The following is a 23,233-nucleotide window of genomic DNA, read 5'->3' as shown; positions in this document are numbered from 1 at the left end:
TTTTTTGAACATGTTCAACGTACTCCGCCATAACGCTTGTGTATATATTAAAGGGCAACTTGCTAAGTTTAATTTTTTTAGACGTTGGTTAAAATTTTGTATGCGTACTCTTTAGTCCTCAACTTTAGCTATACTATTTTGGTCATAAAACTTTAGTCATAAAAGTTTAGAACTAGAGAGTATATATATACCAAATTTTTATGACCAAAGTATAAATTTTGAAGCCTAATAAGCTGCCATTTAATATATACAGAATATACAATTTGTTAGCAAGTTTGCCATATTTCAAAACTTGTATTTATAAATTTTAACGTGTCTACCTATAAAAAGATTTACAAGTGTCTTTTGAGTAGATGAAATAATTAAATGTGTGCACCTAAAAACGACTGCAGATAACCATAAATACAGAAAAAACAGTTTGCTAATAAAAAAGATAAAAAATACCATAACAATAAACTTAAAAAGGGTGCATGTCAACCATTTAAACAAGAATATAAACTAGATATTCTAATACATAAAATGGGTTAAAAAGTTACAAACTCCTCAAAACAGATCATTCATCAACCCCATATGGGATAAACAACTCCGCCATCAGCAATCATTATCCCTCCTTCCTGCTCCCAGCTCTGCACGCAATCGCCATTTGGGCTTTTAGTTACACGTAATAATAAAACTAACAAAACAGAATAACCGAATATATATACCTCTAAGAGGAGCATGATCTCTGCTCTCAAGTAAGGTATTGCTGCTCTGTCGTTAACAGCCGTCTCGAGGTCTGCTATAGTTATTTGCTCAAACCGCGTTTCATGTCTATGCTGCTCTAATGCAGACCTAAATGCAGCAACCCTGCACAGCAACAAATGCATTAGATTAAAAATAAAAACATAACTTTATTTTATTTTATTTATAAAAGAAACACACCTTTCGGGAGATATAGTTGGTGCAGCTGGAGTTTCATCTACCTCCATTGCTTCAGTTTCTGCTGCATCCCTGAATGAAAAAAAAAACAAGCATTTTAAATATAACTGAATATATACGTACACAAATGTATATCATCAGTGTAATTGAAAATTAATTTGATATTTGGTGATTAACTAACCCTGTTTGAGAAGCATCACGACATGCAGTTCTTTTGTTACCATTGTTATTATCTCCACTGGTGTCGGCTTTGCGTTTTCTTTCTAGCTCATTTTCCTGTTCTTGCTCACGTTCTTCCATGTCAGTTAATTCTTGATGATAAATAGCAAAATTGAGAACTTTCAAGGCAGCTTCCACGTCAGATTTTAAAACCTACACCACGATACATGTTAAACAAGCCTGAGTCAAATTGACATGTTTGAGAAAAAAAACACACATCAAATGAATATGTTTAATATTATGATTAAAGTACCTGTTTGCTCAATTTAAGTTTAGCATGTGCGGCTGAAAGTCGAATGATGGTTTTCAGGGTTCTAGCAGTTATTGGAAGTGTTCCTCCAGTCTAAAAATATCAAAAACATTAATCTTGATTAAGAAACCAAAGCATCTTTAAAGTTAATTTAACAAGTAGATAACTGTTAACACTAACCCTGCTACCACCGCCACTGTTTCTGAGCTCTGCGTATGCTGTTGCAATGTACTCAGATGCCTAAACAAGATAACTTATCATCATTACCGCCATTAACATACAATACGAAAAATAGAAACTTTGATCAATTCTAGATAAAATATACCTCATCAGTGAGATCTGGCTGAATCCTGTGTTTTGCATAATGAATATACTTTTTAAGAAACTTGATTGTTAGAGCTTCATCATTTTGTTTCCTACCTTTTTTCATTCCATGTAGCATTCGATTATACTCAACAAATATGGAAGCGTCTATCTCAGACTCTGCTTCCCTTCTATTTAGACCTGAATCAGCACCTGAAAAACATGTTTTGTGATGTAAGTGATGTAAACTTAAAAAAAATCAAAATCTTTAAAAGCAAAACACAAGCACACATGATCCTACCTTCTTTATCAGATTGGAAACGGTGCATACGCAAAACATGATCAGAAATTCTTCGATCAATTTCAGGATCCATTTGGTCCAATACAATAAACAGCAAATCAAAACGTGACAGCAAAGAATCAGGAAGTCCAATATTCTTTGTTGGAGTGATTGACCGGTCATACTGAAGACGATCAATTAACATAGCACAAAGTTAAGATATGACATGGCATTATGGCATGAATAGATGTTATTACTGTACTTACTGTTCCATAAATGGGATTAGCAGCTGCTACCACACTGCATCTAGCATTTAACGATGCATGAATACCAGCTTTTGCAATGGTTACAGTCTGTTGCTCCATAACTTCATGTATTGCTACACTATCTTGATCATTCATCTTGTCAAATTCATCAATGCAGATCACGCCTCTGTCCGCAAGAACCATGGCACCAGCTTCCAGCCTTCTTTCGCCTATAAAGTAAATCATAAAAAAATGAGTAAAATAAATTATCTTTATTCAAATTTCTCGAGTTTATAACAATGTTTACCTGTTTCTTGATCGGAAGTAACTGCAGCTGTCAATCCAACACCAGACGAACCACAGCCAGTTGTTGAAATTGCCAGAGGAACAATACTCATAATAGCTCTAAGAAGCTGTGACTTGGCAACAGAAGGATCTCCAACCATCATCATGTTAATGTCACTGCAAATATTATGGTAAAATCAACTTTACTATTCGTAAATAAACACAAGTATCTTGACAACAAAAGAAATGGCACCATACCCTCTTAAGTGGGTCCCGTTTTTAAGATTCTTCTCGGTTCCACCAAGCATAAGTAAAATAACTGCTTTCTTAATCCATGCATGCCCGTAAATTGAAGGTGCCAGTGACTTAGAAAGCAAGTCAAAGGTATCTTCTCACTCAGCTATCTGTTTAATACGTTTCAAGTCCTCTGAACTATAAACTGGAGCGCTAGCTTCTTTGTCAAGCAAGTAAATATTGTTTGCTATAAGCACGGTCCTACATATCATAGTTAATTTGGTTGAAAAATGAAATGCACAGTTAGACCAAAATACAAGTGAAAGAAATATAAAGTGTAGGTATTTAAGTTAACCTGAAAACACCATTAACACTGCCTTGACTTTTTCCAGGAATAGCTTTGTAAACACCAACAATTGCCACACGGTCTCCAGGTTTGCATGAGTCAACCAGATCATCTTCTGCAATGACATCAACGGTTCTTGGGAGTTGACCGGGAGCAGAATTTTCAGGCACTTCTTGCATTGATAGTGTTTGATGGTCTTTGTAATGGCACATACCAAACTCGGTTACTAACAAATTGCCATTGTCATCCTGCGGATACTATAACAGATGAGATACTTAATTTTCTATTTTTAATAGTAAAATATGACATAATTATAGAACTTAGTATTACCCGGGTTGGATACACGGAGCCTGTGGGCAAACCCATTGTAGAAGTAATATCTCGATACTCACGAGACGTAAATTGCTTAGTTGAAGGGCAATAATGAACACTTTTGACAACCTTTGGCCTTACAAGAGAACCTATACGATGTATAACATGTGTGTTAAAAGTTTAAAACTACACCAACAACCCCTTGGGCAACACAATAATAGTTTTATCAAAAGTACTAAATCACATTTCCAACATTCATAATGCCTAATCTAGCTTACAAATGATTCTGCAAGTAAAAACTGATTAGTTTTTGCTAGAATGAGCAAACGCGTACGGGTACCAAATCATTACCAACTTTTTGAGTTTTCAGTGCCGATACAGTACCAGTATTTTCCGAATTTTGCCTTCAATACCGATACCAAACCAAACATTTTCGGTACCAGTAGCAAGATTTTGGGAAAATCGGTACCGAAACTTTTGGAGCCAAGCTCATCTCTAGTTTTTGCAACTTCAATGACCAAGTAACCAAATAAAACAGTCACAAACCATGCAATTAGACTAGTCAATAAGCAGATTTGAGCTTCCTAATTACATAACATTCATAACATAAGATTAAAAAAAACTCAACATTTTTACTTGCAGAATCATAAACCTACATTATTTAAAAAAAAGGTCAAACTTTTAATTCAAACCAAGTACAGTGTTGTAAAACACGCAAAGCACTCAGGCGATGAGGTACCAATTTTATATATAACTTTTAAAAAACATGTATAATTTTATAAATACTTTTAAAGATGTTGACCAAATTTCAACCTGTTTTCATCTAATTTAGAGGTCAATTATGTGTAATCGAACCGATGACCAAGTATTTTCCCTAAATGCGCATCTAAAACTCTAAACTAGGTCTCCACAAGTATCTAATTTCAATCATTTTTCCCTACAAAAATTATATATACCAAAACACTTACATTTAGTAATAATCCCATTAACTTTCACCATAGACCCAATAAACTCAGACAACAAGTCTCTCGGCGTAACCTCCCTCGAAACAAACGGTCCGTCAATCCCAACCAACACCTGCTCGCCTTCAGTCAAATACTTCGGGTCAATACTCCGTGTTCTGTCCGTTATAAAGTCTGTCAATGACTGCATATACTCACTAGGGTTCCGTAACAACCTGTAATAACAACAATAATAATTAGCTAATTAATTACTTAATTAGTAAAATTAATATATCAATTAACGAATAATTGTTAAAAATTACTAGCTAAGGTTCAGTAACAACCTGTAAAAATAATAATTATTATTATTATAATTATAATAATAATTATTATTATTATTAAAATTAGCTAATTAATTAATTAAATAGTGAAATTAATATATCAATTAGCGAATAATTGTTAAAAATTACTAGCTAGGGTTCAGTAACAACCTATAATAATAATAATAATAATAATAATAAGCTAATTAATTAATTAATTAATTAGTGAAATTAATATATGAATTAACGGAAAATTGTTAAAAATTACTAGCTAGGGTTCAGTAACAACAATAACAACAATAGCTATTTGATAAAATAGTGAAATTAATATATCAACTAACGAACAATTGTTAAAAATTACTAGCTAGGGTTCCGTAACAACCTGTAACAATAATAATAATAATAACAATAATAATAATAATAATAATAATAATAATTAGCTAATTAATTAATTAAATAGTGAGATTAATATTAATTGTGAAACCTTTGGGAGAGATCGGCAGCGTGACGGTGGTGGAGGTGTGAGAGGTTGAATATTAAACGACGGCGTTTGTTGTTGATCATGTTCCTGATGTCGTCATCTAAGGTATCGTACTGAGAACAAAATATATAAATACAAAGTGTAAGTAAGTAATTAAGTAAACATTAACGATTAACAAAAGTTTAAATTGATTGATTAATGATTACGTTTGAGTCGAAGAGCTCGGTGAAGGCTTTCTTGTTAGTAGCCCTAATTTCTTCAGTGATATCCATTTCGATTGATTTGTTGATGAACAAGTGATGAAGAAGAAATGAAGAGTGAGAGTGAAAAGAGTGGTGTGAAGTTTTGCCCTAAATTTGGTGATGATTTGGCGGGAAGTGTGAAGATCTTGATCAAGTGTTTTGGCGGGAAAAGGCGCTTAATAACGTGGGAAAGGATCGGCGGCCCATGGGAAAGTTAGAAGTTGGAGTACGAGACTAGGCCCAGACTTGAGTTATAGAGTTGGGTGGCCCATAAACTTTGGTCACGTTAATAGAAGTTTTATTAGTTGGATTATTACATTAAGATATTATTATATAGTATTAGTATATTCTTGCCATATATATTATTATCATTACAATTATCATTTAAATTACTGTTGAACTTTGATTTCTTTTGTATTGCTTTATACGTATGTCTTTTAGAGTTGAGGGTTTCTCTAGAAGCCACCTCTTTATCCATGTGGATAGAGGTACGGTGTGCCTACATCCCACCCTCCCCATACCCTACCTATAGCTTGGCTGTTGGTGGGACTTAATTGGGTATGATTGATTGATTGATTACATTAAGATATTTTTTTTTCAAGTGACGTAGCACTAATTACCATTACTATTACTATTACTAATATATATATATAAGAGAACTTTGGTGCCGTAAGTGTCCGATTGGGTCACTTGGGCGGCACCTTAGTAGTCACTTTAGTTTTTTTATGTTAATGCTTTTGTACTTTTAGTTCCAGTAACTTAACGAAAATAACGTAAATTATTGAACGCCAAATTTTTTTTCTTTTTTGTTTTAGTTTCGGTATCGTAACAAACGTGATGGTTGCTGAACAAATTTGCGTAGATTCACTATATTTTGTGTTAGTTCCAGGGTTGTAACGAACGTAACAAAAACAACCAAATGCCAAATTTGTTTTTATCTAGGTTTAATTACCGTAACAAACGCGACGGAGACCAACCGAATTTGCGTAGACTCGCCACCTCAACGTCTGAGATTAACCTCATTTTTTATAATTTTTTTGTTTTAGTTCCGATATGTAAACACATACTCAAAACCGAAGGAATTCGCGTCGACTTACCTTACCGTCTCAACATCTAAGACCAACAACGCTTGGGCCATCTGGATCTTCAATCGAGTCATTTTTTGACTTGAGCATAATGGGGTTTTAACCCTAATATAATTAGGTTTTAAGCATTAACGTTTTAGGTTTTAACGTTGAACGTTTTAGGGTTCAACCTTGAACGTTTTAGGTTTTGGAATTCGACTTAAACGTATTCGTTGTTTAACCTTTAACGTATTCACGTAGCTAATGTATGTTAAGCGATTATTATACGTCAACTCACCCATTTACGTATAATACACATAAGTTATGTATTTATATACACTGAAACATAAGGAATACACACCCAGGTCTTATCGACAAGACAAACCACCATCTTTATGGCAACCACCATTGCATGTAGTCGCCATCGCCGGAAATTGCATACAACCAAACATCTTTCTCTTAGTTTTAGTATTATATATATATTAAAACTATTTTTTCATACACTCACTTATTCAACTATTTATCAACTTTGAATATCAATCACATGTTTCCAATTTTCTTTGTTTTGCTTCACTTTGAAACATTTTTCTTATTTTGCTTCACTTTATATGCATAGAGCCTTTTTGTGCTTTAAAAGGGTTTAATATCTAGGTAAGGCCCGTGATTGATTTTTGTTCCATACACAAAGTTTATATACTTTAACATGCAACTCCTTAAGATCTCTTAAGTTTTTCAAAAGTAAAACAAATAAACTTTTCTTACTTATGGTAGCTACTAGTTATGTTTGGTGTCAAAACTTTTATATATAGTATATCGTTAACAATACCAAGGGATTATAATATTATAGTTTTGTTATAGATTCGAATTAGGGATGAGCAAAATCGGTACCGGTACCGATCGGTACCGGTACCGATCCCGAAATCGGTACCGATTTGGTACCGTCGGTAACGAATCGGTACCATGGTTTTAAGTTTCGGGATCGGTACGGTACCGGTACCGGTATTTCCCGATTTTTTACCCTCGGTACCGGTACTATCCCGGTACCGTCCCGGTACCGGTACCGTACCGGTACCGAACCGAATATTTCGGTACCGGTACCAAGAATTTTCAATTTTCGGGATCGGGAAAATCGGGATCGGTATCGGTCGGTACTGGTACCATCCCATGCTCATCCCTAATTCGAATCATGTGTCACGAACTAAAATACAAGTGTACGTCCACCATCAGTTTAACACTTTAACTCACTATCACACCCTCGCGTCGTAATATACGTCTTATCATTTCTAAGTACAATATAAGGATCCATGTTTCGATAATATATCAAAGTATTTCTATCTTTCAAGAACATGAATCGATCATGAACGATTGCCAATAGAATTGACAACCACCAACTTTGAATTAGTGATTTAAGATGGTGAAACATTTCTCATCAAGAGATAATTGTAATATAACCATGTACTTTACTAGACTACACCACATGTTTTATATAATTATCAAGTAAAACAAAGCTTCTTTATAGATTTTAAATGGTAAAAGGAGTTTAGCTCATAATGAGCATGATGATAAACATTAAGATGAATGATAATAACAAATACATGATTAAACTTGGAACAATCTAACCAAATGTAGATGAATCTTCCTTCTTAATGATGGTGATGATGGTTGATGGTGATGACCTCCAAGTCTTCAAACTCTTCACTAAATCTTCTATGTGAGTGTTAGTGTGTGTTTTTATAAGAGAAAACCGGATAGAATTCTTTTCAAGGCACACCAAATGAGTGCAACATGAGCCACTATTTATAGGCAATATGGAGTGTGAGACACGACCCCGTGCTTACGTAGGCACGCCCCCGTGTTTTATAGTGACATGTGCTAAATTCATTTTGTCTTTTCTGGCAGATATCCACGACCACGTGGTTGAGAGGCACGACCCCGTGCTTTTGTTTCCAGATTTTGTCTTTTCTTGTAGATTTTTGTCTTTTCTGGTGTTCAGAAGCATAAGGGTATGTTTCTTGAGGTATGGGGGCGTGTTTCTTTGTTTTTCTTGTGTTTTCTTCTTATTTTCTTCGTCTTTTTGCTTGTTTCTTCGTTTAGGGCTTGGTTTCACCTGAAATTACATTTGATTATGATAAGTAGCCTTTTATGCTATGTTATTTGATATAAATTGCAGTTTTTAGAGATTATTTGATGCCGAAAAGATGTATATTTTTATGTACATCAGACAACTGTAAGACCCCATTACCGATGCCTCACATTTGGACGTTGGATTTACTCATCAACATAGTTCTGATCATCAGAGTTAATAAAAATATTCGCGGAATATAAATACTTTCATAAAACATTTCATAACAAACAATAACTTGTCTTAAAACAACATCTCGTCTATCAAAATAAACAAACATTAAACTTAAACACCGCCACAAAAGATGTTAAGGACAAGCAAGTCCAAGGAGGTCAAAAAATGGGTTCTCAATAGAAAATTCCCAGAGCAAAGTGTGATCATCGGACCCATCATTTCCGCCCATGCCCGAGTGGCGTTGAAAAAATTACTTGTCGACAACAAAGACCTGTTCTCATGGACTCCAATAGACATGACAGGGGTACTAAGGCCCAAAGCCGAACACAAGTTGAAAGTAAATTCAGCTTTTGTACCGATAGTGCAAAAGAGGCGGAGGAGGGACCGGAACAGGCGAAAGCTTGCGATGAACAAGTCAAACAACTCATGGACGCGGTAAAAATCCGCGAGATACAATACCAGACATGGGTGGAAAATTCGGTAATGGTACCAAAAGCAAGTGATCAATGGCGAATGTGCATCGACTTCAAAGATCTCAACAAAGCGTGCCCAAAGGATTGTTATCCTTTACCATAAATAGACCTCAAAGTGGATGCGCTAGTCCCCTTCCAGTACAAATGTTTCATGGATGCATATAAAGGGTATCACCAAATCCACGTAGCGGTGGGAGATCAAGACAAAACGGCGTTCCAAACCAATAGTGGAACATATTGTTACAAAATGATGCCATTTGGCCTAAAAAATGCAGGGTCCACGTACCAACGCCTGATGGATAGTGAATTCAAGTCCCAAATTGGGAGAAACTTAGAAGGCAACAATGTTGAAAGACATTAAAGAAACCTTCAAGACGTTATGGGATATAAGCATGAAACTCAACCCAGGGAAATGTTTCTTCGGCATGGAAGAAGGGAAATTCCTGGGAGTTATCGTTACCAATGGGGGATTCAGAGCCAATCCCGAAAAAGTGGAAACGGTAATGAAAATGCCTTCCCCGAGAACCATCAAGCAAGTGCAAACGCTGAACGGGCGGTTGGTCGCGCTCAATAGATTTCTGTCAAGCCATGCACAGGTCTTTTCCATTCGTTTCAACTCTGAGAAATCGGATAAAAGAATCTCAGTTTCGGTAGAGAGTTGAAGCAGAAATAACATTCCAAGAAATCAAGACGCGCTTAGCAGAACTGCCAACATTAACAGGGCCACAAACCAGAGAACCGCTAGTAATATACCTAGCAGCTTCAGACAGGGCAATCAGCGCGGTTGTGCTGGTAGAAAGGGATGGCGTGCAAACACCCATCTACTATGTTAGTCGCACATTGGCGGACGCGGAAACAAGATACTCCACTTTGTAAAAGTTGGTTTTGTCGCTAGTGCAAACAGCGTGCCGCCTAAGGAGATACTTCCAGGGACACCCAGTGCACGTCCTCACCAACTATCGCCTACAAAATGTGTTAGCCAAGTCAGAGTTATCTGGAAGGTTAGCGAAGTGGGCAGTAGAATTGAGAGAATACGCCATTGAATAGAAACCCTGGCCTGCGATCAACGGTCAGGTTTTGGCTGACTTCATAGCAGTGGTACCCCAAGGAAAAGAGGAAGAATGCTAGAAGGAGATGGAACCCCAGTTGAACAACATAAAGAGCAACTATGGAAGTTCATTAACGGGGCATCCAATGATGAAGGCGCAGGCACGAGGTTAAGCATCACCAATCCAGAAGGACAATACTTCATGTATGCAATACGTTTGGAGTTTAAGAGCACAAATAATGAGGCAGTATATGAAGCATTGTTGGCAGGATTGAGAATCGCCAAAAAGATGGGAGCAAAACATTTAGAAGCACATGTTGACTCAATGTTGGCCGCGAACCAAATAGAAGGATCATATGATGCGAAAGATGAGAAGATGGCCTCACACTTAGCGCAAGCCAAGGCGCTAATGGGAACCTTCATCACATGCAAAGTAAAACATGTGAAACGAAGTGAAAATAAACAAGTCGACGCTCTCAGCAAATTGGCATCAGTCAGCTTCGAACACCTTGCCAAAGATGTATGTGTCGAAGTGCTGGCAAACCCCTCCACTACCATAAGAGAAGTTTGTGTATGCTCTGCGGGTACATCCAGCTGGATGACCCCGATCATCAACTACTTGTCATCAGGTATCTTACCAGACAAGAAAGCAGAAGCTAGAAAGATTCGTCACAAGGCGCTCAATTACACATTTCAAAATGACATTTTGTATAGACGTTTTTACCTTGGGCCACTCTTCCGATGCGTAGATGCACAAGACGCAAATTATCTGTTGCATGTGGAGAGAGAAAATGTGTACAATTACTTCTTTACTCTTTTTCTTTTGGTCCCCACTTGACACATGTCAATTATTTATGACTTCCCACCCTTCTCATTTTTGTTACCCTTTGTAAAATAACTTGACCCTATCTCATAAAACATTTTTTTTATTAGCTCCAAAATTGACAATATTATGAAGCTCTAAAGCTCTAAAAGAACTCTAACCAAGAATTTAAAAAGAAGAGGAACTTAGTCTACTTAGATTGCAAAACCATGTTTTTATAACCAAACAAATATTTCTGCTTGTTTATCACTTAATTTAACTCATAAAAATTGAAGGTAATGTTATTTATAAATGTTTTTTTATTTGAAGTAAGTGAAAGGTAATGACATTATTCAAATAATAAATGATTTATAAATCATATTTTATAATCTATCATCATATTTAGAATCAGGATAAAACTTTTTGCTAACTAAAGCATATGTCATCAACTACCAAACATTTGGATATATCAATATGACTTCACTAACTTAACTTTAACTTTTATGAATATATTTTTTATTCCACTATTTCATTCGCTGTGAATTCACAATGTTTTAAGGCTATGAACTATTTCATCCTTACGGTTTACGTGAAATGAATTTACAATGTCTTGTAGACATGTTTTTAAAAAAATCCACCAAAAACGAGAATAAATCATTCTAATGAATAATTTCTAAAGTATATATTGGTACTTTTTATAGGCAACGAGTTACCTAACTTTTCAGTGCATACATATTTAGGTAAATCATTTAAGTCGTGGCTCATGATATTACATCTATGATAAAAACAATATAACTTTTACTTATAGATAGTTAAAAGAAATTTAGAAAAAAAATCTTTTTTTTTCCATGTTCAACCCGGACCATGATATGAGAATAGTCACAAGCGAGTTCGTTGGTGAATGATATAAGAAAAGTCACAACTCACAAGTGAGCGTGTGTCCTCACCTCCTAATTCGTAGCAGTCTATAGTCTTATTTTCCATCTAATCATTAAAGTAATCCCCGATTACGCAGATAGCTTGATATAACAAAAACCACCAACAATATATAAACAAGAACGCAATTATTGAATCTCATCTATCATTTTAAGATGGAAAGCGTGTAAGAAGTGATCGAGGATTTTGCAACCATTATGTCACATCTTAGTTTTTTGAAGCTCGACTTATGCTAGACTTACACATTTATTGCCTCAAAACAAAGGATTTACAAACACGAAGTGGAGGATAAATACCTTTAAGTTAAAATCAAATGTTAGATATGTTTATACTTTAACGAATTATAGCTCAATTACAAAATGATGTTATAAGCTTTCTCTTCTGAGTAATGTGTTAATTTCGTTGCCATGTTCTTTACCGTCACTACTAGAGCCATTACAATCTTCTAGATATACAAGCTAAATTTGCAGATCGATGCAAGATGAAATTGGAAAACATTGTTGTTTAAATGGATTGGTGAGCTCGTGAGTCTAAAAATTTAACTTATACAAACTATTCATTTACAAACATGTCGGTTAAATTAGTTTTAAAAAACATTTTTTTTATTTGTGTCGTATTAACTTGTTATGTCATTGAAAAACAAATGTTTATTAGCAACCACAATTTTCAGGTCCGATTCATTTTTTCGTATTTATTTTAATAGTTTACTGATATTACCTGTTTATATTTATGTCATATATATTGCTAAATGACTAGAGTTAAATTTGAAAAGTACGGTAGCCTAAATAAAAGAAAGTCGTCGTTTAAAAAATATGATTAGGGTTACGTCGTAAGAACCGTTTAGCTTGATATAAGACTTGACAGTTGACACGTGATTAGATTTAGAGGTGCACAAAACACCCGAACCCGGAACCGGACCCGAAATAAATACCCGGAACCGGTTTTTCTAATACCCGGGTTTTTAATACCCGAACCCGACCCTACCCGTAGGGTACGGATAGGGTATGTATTTTGGCACTAAAACCCGAACCCGAACCGGACCCGATTTGTACCCGGTAATACCCGAAAACCCGATTTGTACCCGGTAATACCCGAGCCCGGAACCGAGGTTTTCCAATACCCGTAACCGGGTATTTCAAATACCCGATGTATACCCGAAAAATACCTTAAAAATACCCGAATAATACCCCTAAAAAGTGTAAACTTTTAAAAAATCCAATCTATATAAAAAAATTCCGGAAAAAAACCCGAAAAAACCCGTAAATAGAGTTTTTTCAATACCCGATAATAGGGTATTCAAATACCCGGTTTTAGAATACCCGGTTCTATACCCGACCCGAACCCGATGCATAGGGTATGATTTTTAGAGACAATACCCGACTCGAACCCTACCCGATTATTACCAATACCCGGTCATACCCGTACCCGATCATACCCGAACCCGGTTCTATACCCGAACCCGGGTATTTAGAAAACCCGATTTGTGCACCTCTAATTAGATTCTTGACATGGATTAGGCCCGTTTGCCTCGGCCCAATAACATATCATGAGCTCACCCATTTAATTCAAAACACGATCCAACAATAACTAATTGAACTATTACACATTAACAGATATAATTACATAACTTATTAACAACATTGCATACTTAATTAAACCTACTATAATTACATAATTATCTAACAAACATTGCGTTATGTCCCGTTGTGGATATGATGGATTAGTAATTGTGCTCGTTAATCATGCATTTTTATATGTTTTAACCTCAAATCTTACGAAGAATGTTGTATTTGATTCTCATATGTCGGGTAATGGTGGAAACTATTGACTAGCGAGATTTGAGTGTCCAAATGCATGAACGGGGATGAAAACCGAAAAAAAAGTTAGGAAAGCCAATGACCCAGTGTAACTTACTCTGGCAGCGCACGATTCCAACGTCTGACAACGTACTACATATGTTAGCAAGTGTTTGCAAGGTAGGAGCTAGTTGGTACATTGGGTAGATTACACTCAGCTCGTTGAATCTTTACAACAGGTTGGCAAATTGTGCGGGTTTAATCGATTTTTCACGGGTATTTAATTGAACAAAAAAATGTGCGAAAAACTTAGTGTCATCATATATTTAATTTTCTCAAGTTTTTGTATTTAGTACGATTTCCATATATTCTGGGTGATTATTATTATTATTATTATTATTATTATTATTATTATTATTATTATCTCTTAGTGATGATTAAATTAGGGGAAGGTTAATGTACATTTTAATCTTAACATGAGAATGTAGGAAATAATATCAATTTATAAAAAAAATGAGAACGTAAGAAACAATAACAACTACAATACCAATATACATAAACAATGATTTGTAATAACAAAGAAAAAAACCTAAAAATTACAATAAAAAAATCAAAATCAAGAACAAAATAATAACAACATATACCAACAAATACTTATAACAGCAAAAGAAAAAAATCTAATAATAACAACAAAATATAAATCAGCAAATACTTATAACGTCTCAAACTCGAAAATTAACAAATACGAACAAAAAATAACAGCAAACATCTATAAAAATAAACCTAATAACAACAACAAATTCGTTCTCACTGTTTTCATGTTAAGAACAAAATGTATTTGATCCTGTTTCGATTAAACAATTATTATATTTTGTGGTGAAAATGAGATGTTAGAACCGTTTCATTTTCAAATGTAATGTATCCAATTCTTACAATGAAGCCAATTTAGATGCTCATCCAAAGAACAACCAGACAAGTAAAACTACAATATATTATGTTTGTTCGGCCGATGATGAACAGGAAAATATTCTTAAAAACAACAAGGTTTCTTGATATTTATGTTGGTCGGGCGGAGCAACCAGCAACACGTTCCATCTGTCACACATCAGTTGAGACTTAAAATGTTGCATAATATTAATCCTAACTTTAATTTCATTCGACATCATCAACATCTGTCGGATATTATGTCTTCTTTTATTCTATAGTACTAACCAAAACCCTTATCATATCGGTTACTCACATTCTCGAATTCACTGCTAAAGGCAGGTGTTTTACAGCATGGAAGCCGGCGTATGGCGGGCATTGTGGTGGTGTGTTTTGGTTTTATTCATGGTGGAAGTTGATGTGATCGTTGCCGATACTCATTCTGGTGACGGTAAGTGATGTTGTGGTGTTGTAGTTTACTCTCTTTAACTGGAACCTATAGATGAAAATTAAACAGGAATTAAAATTTGTTCAATATATATATACTTGTTTGATTTGGTTTATGAAAAGTCTAACATGACATAATTTGAAGTATATAAATATGAAAGGGTGGTTTCCTACTTAAAACATTATTTTCGTTTTTCTATAAAAAAAGGTTTCGTTATCTGTTTAACTTGAGTATAGTATTGCTATACCATTTTTTAAATCATTCTTTTACACCGATCTTTTTTAAAACGTTCATATATTATGCATTTAACGTATGTAATTATGTATACGGGTAGTTGTAAATATATGTCGTGTGATTCTAAACATAAGTTCATAACTATTGACATAAGCTAGGTAACTATTAAAATGAGTTGCGTAACTATTCATATATTTTACATAATTAGTTATATATGTTGCGTAATCTAACTATATATATAATTGCTTACCATAAAATTCTACGTGTCACTCTCAGGTTGTCCCCCCCCCCATTCTCTAGAGCCACTAGATTGCTTGATTTTTAAATGGAGGCTTCTTATGCATTTGACCCGAATTCGCGGGTATGGGTCTTACCAAACCCATATAACCCTTAAACGGGTTATAACATCTCATTTATTTGTGAAATAACCCCTTAATCATCAAAGAATAATTTCCACGGGTTATAGGTCTTACCAAACCCTAATAGCCATTAAATGGGTTATAAGATCGCATTTATTGGTAAACACTGTCATCGTTAAACCCTAATTTAATTTATCTCTTTTACATGTTCTCCGTTGTTGGTCTATCATCTCTTTCGCCGGTTAACTTCCGATACTACCCACCATCGTCAACTACATCAAAGTCCCATTTTTCATTAGACAAATATTTGTGTTCGTGTTTGTTTATTTTAAAAAATCAACATGGCCGTGTTCGTTTATGTTTGTTCGTTAAAAAACTAAAAAACATACACATCTCAATAGAAAAATGAAAACACTAAAAAATATAATAACAAACTAATATATATGTATTAAATTAAAACAAAACTACGTTAAAAAATAAAATAAATCATCATAAAATAGCAAAACGATTAAAAACAAAAACTTGAATAAACTCCCGTAACACGGGAGGATCAAACTAGTTATGTATAAACGCATACATCACTCACACCAAGCCACATATCGTAGGCTAACTGGATTTGTGCAATATTCTATCTACCATTAAAGAAATTTAATTAGTTTCCATCTCTACCACTTTTCATATTGGTATATATACAAATTTGTTCACACTTAAATTTACATATGCAGCGGCAGCACTTCGAGCATTAAAAGATCAGTGGCAAATCACGCCGCCGAGCTGGAAAAGATCAAATGATCCGTGTTCATGGGAAGGTGTCAATTGCACCAACACTAGAGTCATTGGACTGTCAGTCTATATCTTCCTTTACTTGGTTCAATTCTATAAGTGTAATCATATCTTAATAAAGAAAATAAACCTTTTAACATGTGAACCGGCGCGTTCTTGTTTTTTCACAGGAGCTTGTCAAGTATGAACGTAGCAGGTCAACTCGTTGGCGATATTGGTGGCCTTTCTGAACTAACATCTTTGTGAGTTTATAAAGTTTTTTTTAATCAAATGTTATACTGAACTCGTATAATCTGACAACTGACAAGATCTTGATGTTTATGATAGGGACTTATCATTTAACCGTGGCCTAACGGGTCCAATCTCTTCACGGATAGGAGATCTGAAAAATCTTGATACACTGTGAGTTTGTTATAAATTGTATCTTACTTGCCTATATACTATATAGAACAAGATGCTGAAGAAACTAGTGACAGAGAGCGGAAGGGAAAAAAGATTTTAGATACTGAGATTAAAGACGTAAATAAAAGCGTAAATTAATCCAATTTGTGTGACGAAAACACGAAGGTCTAATTGATGGAATTTGTGTCTGGCAGCTTGTCCAAGTTGTCTACCGCATTGCATAATGCATATGACACATAATACGGCTCATCAAAACCGTTTTGTCCCATAGCTTCACTCGTAGCCAAAATTATATTATTTTTATGTTTGGGGGCTTTTCTATCTTATTTTTTCGGTCAAACTGGTCCAAGTAAAAGTCTGCTAACTTTTGAATCAGCTCCGTAAAAATAAAGAACATAATAGACACGTTAAAAAAATAACTTGGAACAGCCACAAATTGAAACTTGTTAAAATTCTGGTTTCAGGATACTAATGGCTTGTGGCTTCACCGGTAGCATTCCATCTGAACTCGGAAACCTCAAGAAACTATCATTCCTGTAAGATTCTTCGTAACAACGCTACAACTAATATGCAATCAGTTACTAAATTTCACCGGTTTAATGAATATGTTATGATCAATAGCGCTTTGAACTCAAATTCCCTGATTGGAGAAATCCCTCCGTCGTTGGGATTTTTGTCAAATCTTTATTGGTTGGATCTCGCGGAGAATCAGTTATCTGGAGAGATTCCTTATTCAAAAGTCTCAATACCAGGATTGGATGTGCTTAAAAAAGCTAAACATTTGTGAGTATTAATAGTTTAATTAATACTGTTTTTCTCGCATGATCTTACAAGGCAGTCATTTTAATAAGAACAAGCTCTCGGGACCTATTCCGTCTCAAATTTTTGACAAAGACATGCCTCTAATACATGTGTAAGTTGGACCAACTCATACTAAATATTTTTGAATCATTTCGTCAAACATATTATAATTTATATCGGTTGTGATCTTGCAACAAAGACTTTTCGATGGGAACCAGTTTACAGGACAAATCCCTGACACAATTGGAAGTCTCCAGGCATTAGAGGTTCTGTAAGTACATATCAACTTACTAATGTTTAAAAACTTTTATCGTAAAAAAGTCAACGGTCCAAGATATAACAATGATGGTGATATTCATGTATATTTTGCAACAGTCGACTTGATAGAAACGCATTGGACAGCGAGGTTCCAGCAACACTGAACCAGCTCACAACTCTTGGCGAATTGTGAGTACAAGTTTTGTATTCTATAAGATACTTACATATACATTGACTTTGACTTTGACTTTTTTATGGATAGACATTTAGGCTACAACAAACTAAGGGGAGCTTTGCCTGATCTAAATGGGATGAATGCTCTAACTTTAGTGTAAGTGAATCATGTAACATTTAAAAAATAAATCATAACCTTCATTTGAACTCATTTTTCGTTTTAGATTACCCGAGATTTGAAAATTTGTGAGACATGCTTTTTGTTTAGTGACTTGAGCAACAATCAATTTCAAGAATCTGACCCTCCGCTGTGGTTTACTACGTTATCATCATTCAAGCACTGTGAGTTTTCAATATTTGATATATATATAAGATTTATATCTCATGCATAAAAGAAAAACTATCTTATATGTTTGAATTTATGATGTCATGACTAGCATTATTGAATCTGGATCACTCCAAGGGAAGCTACCGGAAGCCTTGTTCGGGTTGTCAGGAATTCAAACATTGTAAGTGATGAATTCAGGGTTTTACGATTCATCTCATTAAAAGGTGTAATCGAATTACAAGACAGTGAGACGATAATAATTATAATAATAAAGACGTTAATAACCATTCTAGTATTCAAACCAAAGATAAAACAGTTACTAACAAAGAAACTTAAAGATAAACGATAAATCAAATAATAATTACGTTAGAAAATAAACTCGGCTAACACGTTTCTGTTTAACGGAAAATAAACATTTTGTGTTTAGTAAAAATTAAAAAGCATTCCATTGAAACTAAATTCATAATATGATCTTCTTTAATTAGAAATCACATGTTTAGTTATTGAAAACAATCCAACAGGTTATTGAAGAACAACAATCTCAACGATACTCTCGATATGAGTGGCAACATTAGCGAAGACTTGCAGATTGTCGATTTACAAAACAACAAGATCAACAATGTAACACTCAATAATGAATACAAAAACAAACTCTAGTAAGAACAGCACTTTATATAAATATCTCTATTTGTATATGGTATTTACATTTTACATGTCTTTTATGTGAATGTTATAGACTATTTGGGAACCCAATATGCAATACAACTTTTGGGCAGTCTCAATATTGCCAGCTTCAACAATCACCTTCAGGATATTCTACACCCTTACCTTGTGGGAGCATATCATGTCCGTCTGATCAGAACCCGAGTTCTCTAAGATGTGAGTGTGCTTATCCATATGAAGGCAACTTGATCTTCCGAGCACCGTCTTTTAGGAGTTTAACAAATGACACCTTGTGGCATTTACTAGAATCGAGTCTTTCCACAAATCTAAGCCTCGCTTCGGGCTCAGTCGCTCTCCAAAACCCGTTCTTTAACATTGATGATTATCTTCAAGTGCATGTGCAATTCTTTCCATCGGAAAGCAAGCATTTTACACGAGTCGAGGTCCAGAAATTGGGATTTTGTTTAACTAAGCAAACTTATAAGCCGCCAGCAGAACTTGGACTTGGACCGTATTTTTTCATGGCAGATCTTTATTCGTTCGCAGGTGATCGATTCAACAAGTTAAAAGATTGCGACTGTTTGTGTAAATGTTGAGTTATGAACTTATGAATCATGATCATATGTTGTAGATGGTAATCGAGGTGGTCTTGGCGTTGGCGCTATAATCAGGATATCTATTGGTTGCACCATTTTGATCCTCGTGCTTATTGGGCTCGTCTTATATACGGTTAAGCAAAAGAAGCAGGCTGCAAAGGCCATTAGTATAAGCAAAACTTTTGGTATTCCTATATATCATCATAGTTCAGTTGTTGTATCAACTATATGACTTTTTCATGGCTGATTTTAACTGTTTTCAACAGGTTCATGGGCTCCAAGTACCAAAGACAACGGAGGTGCACCGCAGTTGAAGGGCGCTAGATGGTTCTCTTACGACGAACTCAAGAAAAGCACTGATAACTTCTCCGAAACTAATATGATAGGATCCGGTGGCTATGGAAAGGTAAACATGCAATAACTACATATGTGTGTGTGTGTGTGTATAGGGTGAGGTTATTGTACAATAATTGCTTAAAGCACGATAGGTACGCGAATCACGCTCAAAGGCAAAAATACTAAAACGCTCAGCCAAAAACTAAAACGCTCAAAAATGGTTTTCGTGAAGAAAAGTAAAAAATTGATCGATTAACGATCCAAAACTGTTTATTTCGGTGAACCAATTATTAATTGGATATGTATTGACGATTTCGGGATCTTGTGATGTGATTTCATGGATCGATTTCATGAATATATGTATTCTTGTGCCTAATGTATGTTAAGAAATTATTGTATTATATCTTTTCTCCCTCTCTCTCTTTATATATATATATATGTATAGAAATGGGTTCAAATAAAAAGAAGTTTCCTAGAAGTGGTAAGAACCAATAGAATTTTGACATATGGCATTAAAACCTATGGTGTAAGAATAATTCTAGGAAACTATGTCGGTTATAATGCTGAAAGAGTATTTCTAGGAAACTATGACGGTTTTTGGTAATTTTAAATCTCAACCATTGATTGATATGATCCAATGGCTATGATTTATTCCTAGTCTTCCTAGGAAACTACTTGTTTTTAGGATAACCCTCCCCTATATGTATATGCACTTTCAAAACTAAAATATTGTAACAATTGCATGGTTTCCTAGGTTTATAAAGGAGAAATCCCAGGCGGGCCGACGGTTGCAATAAAAAAAGCTGAACAAGGATCCATGCAAGGCGGGTTCGAGTTCAAGACTGAAATCGAGTTGCTTTCACGAGTACATCATAATAACCTTGTTGGCCTAGTCGGGTTTTGCTTCGAGAAAAAAGAACAGATGTTGGTTTATGAGTATATGTCCAAAGGAACCCTTAGAGACAGCTTGTCAGGTATAAATATATATAAGGAACAACTAAATATACTTAAAACACTACTTACACACTATGCAGACACCACTGGCGTGTCATACGACCTGTATGATATGACACGAGCCTGGTGTACAATGTTGGAAAATATAAATTATATAATGACCCTAAAAATCTAAGAGTGTATCTTGATTTGGAAGTTATAAATAAATAAATTAATTAAAAAAAAGTGTCAATTGAAGTTTAAAACTAAATGAACAAATGATTGCAGGTAAATCAGAAATTCATCTAGATTGGAAGAGGAGACTGCGTGTGGCTCTCGGTTGTGCCAAAGGGCTAGCTTATCTACACGAGCTTGCTGACCCTCCTATAATCCATAGAGACATCAAATCAACAAATATTCTTCTAGACGAAAACCTCACCGCCAAAGTTGCCGATTTTGGGTTGTCTAAGCTAGTTTCCGATAGCGAAAAAGGCCATGTCTCGACTCAAGTTAAGGGTACCTTGGTATGCCACTTTTACCCCTTATTAGCACATTTGTATAAAATTTAAATACACATTAAGTTGTTAAAGTTGCTACCACTATATGTATATGTTTGCAGGGTTATCTTGATCCTGAATACTACATGACACAACAATTAACGGATAAGAGTGACGTTTATAGTTTCGGGGTTGTGATGCTTGAACTAGTAACCGCTAAACTACCTATTGTAAAAGGAAAGTACATTGTGCGTGAGGTGAGACTAGTAATGGACAAAACCGACGAAGAAGCGTACGGATTGAGGGAACTAGTTGATCCAAATCTTAAAGACTCGGGTCTCTTAACGGGGTTTGTGAGATTTATACAATTAGCAATGCAATGTGTTGAAGAATCCGCTTCAGACCGTCCAACCATGAGTGATATAGTGAAAGTGCTCGAGAACATTTTAAAGAGTGAGGGAGTCCACACGTCTTCATCGTCTATTTCTTCATATGCAACCGAGTTTGGATCCAACCGAGGTATTTATAATGAAGGTGGGCTCAGAAAGATGGATAGCGGTGCATTTGACTACAGTGCTGGATACAATATCACAGCCAAAATTGAACCCAAATAACTTGTGTTTATATGTATAAGTGCTCTTTATTATATTCTTCAATGTATTGTTACTATAATTGAGTATGCTCCAAGGGACTATGATTTTGGGACATTTTGTGACATAGTTATCTACTATTAATTTGGATATAAACTTTGGTTTGTAACATAGATTTATAATGTCTCTTTTTAGCATTTTTTTTGGATTGATGAACTATCATCAGACTGAGTATTTATACTAATCATCACACATATAAATACTTTGTTTCATGCACTCACTTCTTATCAAAATTTTGCTCTCAGTACTATAAGCCTTTAACAATTTGTTAAGAAATGAAAAAAATACTAACATTACACAAGTAAATTGTAACTATTTTGTCATCATAACTTTAGCAACTACTATAATTATCACCTAATAGCAAGCATGTAATCAATCAAGATCATGATATTAAGACACACATTTGTTTGCAAAGTTGTTGAAAATAAATGGCGCCTAAAGCAGAAAGCCCTTGTTTTAACTTGGGTATATGATTGAATCGGTGACCTCTTTATGATCGATTTTACTTACAATTATTGAAACAGGATGGAGGCGCGAGAATAACAGAGATAGCAATTGAAAAATATTATATGATACTGAATATATGAAGCATTACATAATATTTCTAAATGTGACAAGTTTGCGTTACATGTTGAACTTATGTCATTTCGTCAAACATGTTAGAACTCTTTAGTAACTTGAATAATTGGACCTAATTATATGGATGATCCATGTGTGTGATATTAGTTTAGGGTTTTGGTAGCTTGGAAATGACGATTTTATTCTTGAGTGTTTACTCAGTCGTAAAACTTTTGGTCCTTTTCACTAACTGATGTTAAATTTGGCAAGTATTGCCTATAACAAGTATTGAAATTAAGGACATAAATAACGTGTAAATTAAGGATATCAAGGTTTTACGCGTTTTAGACTAATAGGGAAAGAATTTTAAAATACTAAAAATTAGCGAAAGTTTTAGTGATAAAATCGGAGTCCAAATTGAGTGAATTCAGGTCCAGCAACCGAGTTAAACATCTTGTAGCAATCTACCACATGATTTGATTCGTCAACAGTTTCCAA

The 23,233-nt window shown here is 34.8% G+C and overlaps 1 protein-coding gene and 2 pseudogenes across 3 annotated transcripts; 2 read left to right on the top strand and 1 right to left on the bottom strand.

The window, feature by feature from the left end:
• Window positions 1-453: 453 nt before the first annotated feature.
• LOC143636686 (DNA replication licensing factor MCM3-like) lies at window positions 454-5,452 on the bottom strand (annotated as a pseudogene). Its single transcript, XR_013154287.1, has 16 exons — window positions 5,341-5,452; window positions 5,138-5,247; window positions 4,361-4,569; window positions 3,411-3,541; window positions 3,090-3,328; window positions 2,759-2,995; window positions 2,523-2,677; window positions 2,237-2,445; window positions 1,992-2,154; window positions 1,713-1,903; window positions 1,568-1,627; window positions 1,391-1,480; window positions 1,100-1,290; window positions 922-990; window positions 705-846; window positions 454-626 (listed from the first exon to the last, which is right to left on the bottom strand). The product of XR_013154287.1 is annotated as a DNA replication licensing factor MCM3-like (transcript).
• Window positions 5,453-10,330: 4,878 nt separating this feature from the next.
• LOC143636712 (uncharacterized) lies at window positions 10,331-11,095 on the top strand. The gene has a single exon (XM_077104236.1). It carries the CDS (start codon window positions 10,331-10,333, stop codon window positions 11,093-11,095), a length of 765 nt encoding a protein of 254 aa, XP_076960351.1.
• Window positions 11,096-14,797: 3,702 nt separating this feature from the next.
• Window positions 14,798-22,263, top strand: LOC143636728 (leucine-rich repeat receptor protein kinase HPCA1-like; annotated as a pseudogene). The gene is made up of 18 exons (XR_013154298.1): window positions 14,798-15,166; window positions 16,482-16,599; window positions 16,710-16,781; window positions 16,867-16,941; window positions 17,406-17,477; window positions 17,563-17,724; window positions 17,780-17,854; window positions 17,942-18,013; window positions 18,118-18,189; window positions 18,263-18,331; window positions 18,443-18,520; window positions 18,612-18,683; window positions 19,024-19,711; window positions 19,797-19,946; window positions 20,028-20,167; window positions 20,852-21,071; window positions 21,319-21,554; window positions 21,650-22,263. The product of XR_013154298.1 is annotated as a leucine-rich repeat receptor protein kinase HPCA1-like (transcript).
• Window positions 22,264-23,233: the final 970 nt, after the last annotated feature.

The sequence above is a fragment of the Bidens hawaiensis genome, unplaced genomic scaffold (genome assembly GCF_021521415.1).
Source record: "Bidens hawaiensis isolate Kalapana, Puna unplaced genomic scaffold, B.hawaiensis_p1.1 tig00008041_1, whole genome shotgun sequence".
Lineage (NCBI taxonomy): Eukaryota > Viridiplantae > Streptophyta > Magnoliopsida > Asterales > Asteraceae > Bidens > Bidens hawaiensis.
This window is presented reverse-complemented; position numbering and strand designations above follow the sequence as displayed.